The sequence below is a fragment of the Dasypus novemcinctus genome, chromosome 6, assembly GCF_030445035.2.
Source record: "Dasypus novemcinctus isolate mDasNov1 chromosome 6, mDasNov1.1.hap2, whole genome shotgun sequence".
In the NCBI taxonomy this organism is placed as follows: domain Eukaryota; kingdom Metazoa; phylum Chordata; class Mammalia; order Cingulata; family Dasypodidae; genus Dasypus; species Dasypus novemcinctus.
Window position 1 is genome coordinate 3,543,069 of NC_080678.1, and position 7,355 is coordinate 3,550,423.

The 7,355-nt window shown below is 44.4% G+C and overlaps 1 protein-coding gene across 1 annotated transcript; it reads right to left on the reverse strand.

The window, feature by feature from the left end:
- Positions 1-5,901: 5,901 nt before the first annotated feature.
- On the reverse strand, positions 5,902-6,834 carry LOC101424601 (olfactory receptor 13A1-like). The gene has a single exon (XM_004458810.1). The coding sequence runs from the start codon at positions 6,832-6,834 to the stop codon at positions 5,902-5,904; it is 933 nt and encodes a 310-aa protein (XP_004458867.1).
- Between the last annotated feature and the right edge of the window lie 521 nt (positions 6,835-7,355).

The window sequence follows — 7,355 nt, forward strand, 5'->3', positions numbered from 1 at the left end:
TCCAGGGTCTTGCTCCTCTCTGGGTTCTGGGTTCCTCTTTTTCCAGGGCTTGCTTCTTGGGCTCGGTGTTCCTCTCTTCCTGCAGCTTGCTTCTCTTTCTTCTGTGAACTTACTTCCCAGGACTCCAGCTTAAGGCTTCAGCATCAAATTCCAACATCAAAACTTCAACATCAAAAACCCGTAACTTGACAAATGAGTTTATATGGCTATGAGTCTCTAAAAAAGAGTCTGGAGGTTGTCAGAAGGATTGCCTTTATGCACACCTGAGCAGAGTCTCAGAGACAGATAAAGTAGATACAACTCCAGGTATTGGTCCTTTTGAGGGCTAAAGAGACCCACAGGTTATATGATCATGGCAGATGGGGTTCCCTGCCATGCCAGTTGACCCTTCTTTGGAGCTGGTGTTTCTGCATGATGGAGCTGGACTCAGATGGAATCTCTTTTCACAAGACTTTCATGCTACTTTACTGGAATTGTAGTTGGTGCTGGGGCTTAAGATATATCTAGGGGATTTGAATCTCTGGACTGACAATATGATAGCCAGGCCCTGACCTCAACAGACTTCAGCTCTTATACTCTGATTTATTGGACTTACTCCACTCAGCTAACATGGAGTTGAAGAATGTCAACCACCACACCATGGAGCCTAGAGTGCCTACAACTGAAAGCAGGAGGATTGCATCCAATATCCATGTGGAATCTAAACCCCCTCTTGACATAGATGTGGAATAGACACAACCAAGCCAACCACAGGAAGGAGGAATACAGTAAGAATCAGAGTGGACTTAATGGTATTTTATTCATGAACTATTGTGGTTAATAATCGAGAAAATGTGGCATTGATATGGAAAAAGTGGCCATGGTGGCTGCTGGGTGCGGGGAAGGGGAGGAATAGAAGAGATGTGGAGGCATTCTTGGGACTTGGAGTTGTCCTGGGTTGTGCCCCAGGTACAAATGCCGGATGTTGTATGTCCTCCCATGGCCCACGGGATGGAATGTGGGAAAGTGTGGGCTATGGTGTGGAACACGGGACATGGGGTGCAGCAATGCCTGGAGATGTACTCACCAGACGCAATGGATGTGACATGATGATGGGGGAGAGTGTTTTGGGGGGGGGAGTGGTGGAGTGGGGGCGGTGGGGGTGAATGGGGCCTCATATTTTTTTATTGTAATATCTTTTTAAAAAATGAATAAATTGAGTAGAATTTGGAAAAAAAAAACAAAAAACCCTTAACTCTGTCCTTTACCATGCCTTTTATCTGGAAGCCTCCACCTACCAAAGGGTGAGAACTAAATGCCCTACTGGCACAAGAGTTTTCCATAATTACTTAATCAAGTAAACCTCTGAATCTGATATAATCTAATATGCCCAGAGGAAAAGATCAGTTTACAAACATAATCAAATATTTCTTTATGGAATTCATCAATAATATCAAACTGCTACATCTGCCCTGTGTATAGTGTCTAGATGTTTTTAGAGCCCTCAGGAGCCCCACTGTTTGAGACACTATTTACTGTGACAGTCAATGAGATCCTGTTGAGACATGCGTAAGTGTAACCTCTGGAAGAACCTCCTAACTCACTTTGAAATCTCTTAGCTATTAAAAAAAAACTCATTTGTATTTAATATTTCCCCCTTTGATCAAGATCTTTTGCCAGATACATTGCTCATCAGTGCTTGGTAATAATTTCTCACTGCCAGGGAGGCTAATCTTTGGGAGTTATGTCCCATGTGAGGGGAAGGTAATATGTTTATATCCTGAGTTTGGCTTAGAGAGAAGCTGCATTGGAGCAACAAGGAGGCTTTCAGGAGATAACTCTTAGATAATATATAATACTAAGCTAGGATTCAATTTCACAAAAAAAAGTTCATAAATATGACCATTAATATCAAGGTCCTGGCGGTGGACTTGGCCCAGTAGTTAGGGCATCTGTCTACCACATGGGAGGTCTGCGATTCAAACGCTGGGCCTCCTTGACCCGTGTGGAGCTGGCCCATGCGCAGTGCTGATGCACGCAAGGAGTGCCCTGCCACTCAGGGGTGTCCCCCGCATAGGGGAGCCCCACGCACAAGGAGTGTACCCCGTAAGGAGAGCCTCCCAGCGTGAAAGAAAGTGCAGCCTGCCCAGGAATGGTGCCGCACACACACGGAGAGCTGACACAACAAGATGATGCAGCAAAAAGAAACACAGATTCCCATGCCACTGACAACAGAAGCGAACAAAGAAGATGCAGCAAATAGACACAGAGAACAGGCAACCGGGGGGGGGGGAGGGGAGATAAATAAATAAATAAATAAATAAATAAATAAATAAATAAATAATCAAGATCCTGGCATAATGGTCTGTCCTTCTTTGCTAGGTACTACCCACATAATTGGGGAATTCTTACTGCTGTATTAGAGAATGTAGCAGAACTTCTAAGTGTATTGTGGATATGTTCTTACAACATACCCAGAATATGAAACTAAGAAAACAATACAGGCAAGGAAAACCAAGCGATTTTCTTAGAAATCACCTTCCTTCAGAAATCATGATATGCAAATACTTGCCAAAACCAAACAACAAAACAGAGAGCAATTAATGATTTCAGTTGTTCCCAATTTTTTGAAAAAAAACAACCACTGATTGACTTTAAAATTCAGAATTCTTAGCGTCCTTCCACCCAACCATACTCAATGTATATTTTTTAGTATTGTTTTTTTCTCTCTTTATTTTTTTTAAATGTTACATTCAAAACATATAAGAGGTCCCCATATACCCCCCACCCCGCTCACCCCACTCCTCCCACATCAACAACTTCTTTCATCATCATGGCACATTCATTGCATTTGGAGAATACATTTTGGAGCACTGCTGCACCGCATGGATAATGGTTTACATTGTAGTTTACACTCTCCCCCAGTCCACCCAGTGGGCCATGGCATGTCAATGTATATTTTTAATCTCGCTCAAATTATTAAATAGTCCACAGGATATTTAATGCAATGAAATTTCAAAAACTCTAGAATTTAATTATTAAAATTTACTTAGATGAATTATAATCTTCACCGCCATCTTTATTTTCTGACTGACAGCTCTACTTTTCTGAGATGATGCTGAATTATGACAATAATCTGTGATAAAGGAAACTGCCACTTTAATTTCAGGGTTATTCATGACTTATATGCTATAAGAATATGATTTATACCCTATAACCTCATTATCCATAGCAACTTGTCAATTAAAATTTTCTGAGCACCTAGAAAATGCATGGATTTGTCCAATGTCCAGGAGGATCCTCATTATAGTGCAATGGTCTCTCTCCCCAAGATGTTTGCATTTATCCAGGAACAGTCCCTTCCCACAGAGCCAAGCTCATCTCGAGGCTGTCTGGCCCAAGCATGGCCAGCAGACCACACAGAATGTAGAGACCCTCTGCTCAGCCTGCAGAGAGGAGACCAGCAATAGGCACCTGGTTCCAGGAGGGAGGTGAGCAGCAAAATGGCAGGAAGAGGCAGGAATGTTGTTCCCTTAGGAAGTACTAAATACAAGTCTAGGGAGGGTCAGAAGACCCGGGGGGGTCCTGCCTATGCCTCCCCTTCTCTCCCCTGTGGAAAGGAGCCTTGCATCTAGTGCCTTTGAGTAGGGTAGTGGCTGAGCCAAGTGGGAAGTGTGTCCTTAATGTAGGAGGAAACAGTAAGGGACACCCTGTAGGTTTGGGGCATTGTGAGGGCAGGAGATCAGGGGCTGGGGTTCTCATGAAGACTACACCCAATGAGAGGATCATTAGCACCCCAAAAGCAAGGTGACCATCTGGAAAGTGATATAGAGCAGAAGGAAGGGGGATCTCCATGGCAGCCCAACATCTGGGAGTCCCTCTACCCCTGTTGCAGTAAGCAGGTGCATGAAGGAAAGCCAGGAGGAGGATGGCACTTTCTGCCTGGGATCTAGTCTCAGGTATTAGTTTCTGCTTCAGACATTCCTGCAGGGTCTTCCTACACAATCCCACTCCAGGAAAGGTGCCCAGACCTTGAAAAGAGGAGATGAGGAAGTGAGCTGGGAAATAGGGTTTCAGCAAGACCTGCCTGTCCCATCCCGCTAACAAGAGGATGCAGACAAGCTCACGAAAGCCCAACTACCAAACAGGCTATCATACATTGGCCTTAAATTTCAAGTTCCACTCTCTAGGAGAAGATGAAGACAGCCCTATTTCTCAGTCCCATTCCCTAGGTCTCTGCCAAAGTAAGTATGCAGCTCTGTCAGGTGTTAGTCACACAGCATGAATACATGGTGTTATTTCTCAAAGTGCCCACACAGGCTCAGCACCCTCAGTATCCAGCCATCTGGAAAGGCTCAGAATTGAGCACATGGAAGAACCCACCTCAAAGATCCTCATTCACAAGACGGAGGATGGGACCTGAGATGCCCTGAAACATGCAATTAAATAATAAGCCACCTGAAATTCCTCACCAGGAGGAAGGTGAAATTAAAGATATGCATGATAAAGTATTTAAGGAGACATACAGATATTTGCAACTTGCTTTGAAATTCATAAAAAAAGATGAACTGATGGATGGATAAGTAATAAAACAAGTATAGGAACAAATAATGGCAGAATTTAGGTAATGAGTACATGAGTGTTCACTGTAAAATTCTTTCAACTTTGCTATAGGCTTGAAACTTTCATGATAAAATATGAAGTTTATTTTAATAGCTCTGGATAAAGGGTAGAAAACAAATCTAGAGAGGTCAATAATGGAGGAAGAAGAGGTGTTAGTGGTCAAATCATCCAGTTAGGACTGGTGGCATCTTGGGTGAGTGTTAGAGATGGCAGAAAGATCAGATGTGAGGGGTGTTCAGATTAAATCATTAGGACTTGAGCATGCTTTGGATATAGAGGTTAGGAAAGGAGATCAAGAAAGTTTCAATAAGTGTGACTCTTAATGTGGATGAGGGAAGTAAAGATCATCCATACACACTGTTGAAGCTATCTCCAGAAAACTTCCCAGTACTGTGCTAGCGAGGCAGTTATATCAAAGGGTTTAGAGTCTGGGATCTGGAGGTGAGGAATGGACTGCAGCTATAAGTGTGGGTTTCACTAACAAATATTAATGATAAATGCAGGTGTGGACATGGATGCAATTGCCAGGAGAAGAGAATCTAGGCTAAAGCAATGAGGATACAACATTAGAGGAAAGAAACAGAGGAGGAAAGTAATAACAATTAATAACAATGCAAATAATATGACACTGAAAAGGAAATGAATCTATAAAAGTATATCTTGAAGATATTTTGTCCAAAATAAAAGATAAAAAACCTCTTTCTGTGCATTAATTAGAGATTGATTGTGCCCATTTGTAAAAGGAAAATTGTAGAAAACTAAACCTCCTTTCCTCAGGTCACTGACATTGAAGGTTATCTAATGCATCTGTCATCCTCTCCATGGTGCCATGGACATGATGAGGAGCAGTGTATCTGCCTCTTCCCCAAATTTATGCCAAGAGGAGACGAGTCCAGGAATCAGGGTCCAGTTGAGGTTCCCTAATCAAGATATCAGGAGACTACATGGCAAAATGCACCAAGCCGTGAGTGTAATGGGCCTCAGTCCAGAAGCAGAGCCACACTCTGAAAGAGAAAGTGAAGAGCAGCTCCTGCATGGGAAGGCTACACCTTGGTACCTGGTAGTCACGTGGAGGGAAGATGCAGAGGGAAAGCCAGGCTAGGCCTCCTGCTCTTCTTCCAGTCACTTGCTCTCTCTACACTTCCCCCCACCCCATTTTCTGCTTCCTTGAAACCCTGACAGCATCTACAGTTAGCTAATAAAAGTTAAAAGTTTTCCATAGGAACTTGAAGGGCATATTGTTTTTACATCTTTCAAAAAAATTATGTTAATTTCAAAATTACCCTTAACCATTTCCTTTCATTTATTCAATGTGGGAAACACCCTCCTGAGGACGACTTTTACATCCTTGTTACGCAGAGTATAGATGAGCGGATTCAGGGCAGGGCTGACCGCTGTGTACATCACGGCGACCACTTTGCCATTTTCCATGGAGGAGCCAGATGCTGGGAGAATGTATGTGTAGATGACGGTGGAGTAGTACATGCAGACCACCAGGAGGTGGGAGGAGCAGGTGGAGAAGGCCCTGCGTTTGCCTTCGGCTGAGCGGATGCGCAGGATGCTGGCAATGATGAAGGCATAGGACAACATGGTGAGTAGGAAGTTGACCACCCCAAAATAAACATCTGCTATGACAATCATAACATTGTTCAGGTAAGTTGAGCCGCAAGCGAGCAGCAACAGAGTAGGGATTTCACAAAGGAAGTGATGAATCTGATTGGAGCGGCATATTGTTAGCCGTGTCATTAGGCCAGTCTGGATGCAGGAGTCAACCCCACTAAATAGCCACACGCTGCCTGCCAGCAGGACACAGAGGGGCCTGCTCATCAGTGTGTGATACTGCAGGGGCTGACAGATGGCCACATAGCGGTCATAGGCCATGACAGTGAGAATCAGCAGCTCTGCCCCCAGGATCCATGTCAGAAAGAAGACCTGGGTCAAGCAGCCTTCATAGGAGATGGTGCTACCCTTGACCAGCAGGTTCTGCAGCAACCTTGGGAGAACAGTGGATGTGCAGACGATGTCTACAAGGGCCAGATTGGTGAGAAAGAAGTACATCGGGGTGTGGAGGGGGGGATTGAAGCAGATGGCAATGACGATGAGGCAGTTCCCTGTAAGAGCAGTCATATAAAGTAGGAAGAAGAGAGCAATAAAGAAACCCTGGAATCGGTCATTTTCTGAGAATCCCAGAAGGACAAACTCCACCACGGCTGTGTCATTGTTTGCTGCCATTGGATAAGTGAAGCTCTCCAAGGTGTCCTGGGAAGCAGCTGGCACCTGACAGAGGGAGGCACAAGAGTGGATTACAGAGTCCTGTCTGCACACAGGTCCCAGTAAGATTCTACAAGGATGTTTCTAGTGGTGCCTTGGCCCTAGGAAACACATGGCTATGATGTTAATGGAGGTCCCTGCACTAAGGAGATAATCAGAGGGTGAACTCTCACTCTGGATCCACATCTCACCCGTAACTCCTCCCAACCCTCAGAACCTCCTCCCCATCAAAGCTTCTCCTTCTTGTTGCTGGCTGGGGAAGCATCACTCAGTAGTTTATTAAGAAAGTACAGTCTGGTCTCACTGTAACTCATTTTAACTGAATATTTCCTACATTATCCTAGTGTGTGGAAGTGAGTTAGCCATGGCTCATGGAGCTTGGGAGATGCTCACACCCAACTGGACAGGCTGGTGGGCTCCAGGGCCCTGTACTCCCAAAGAGGAAAACCATCTGAGCTAGGGATTCAGCAAAGCTTCAGGAA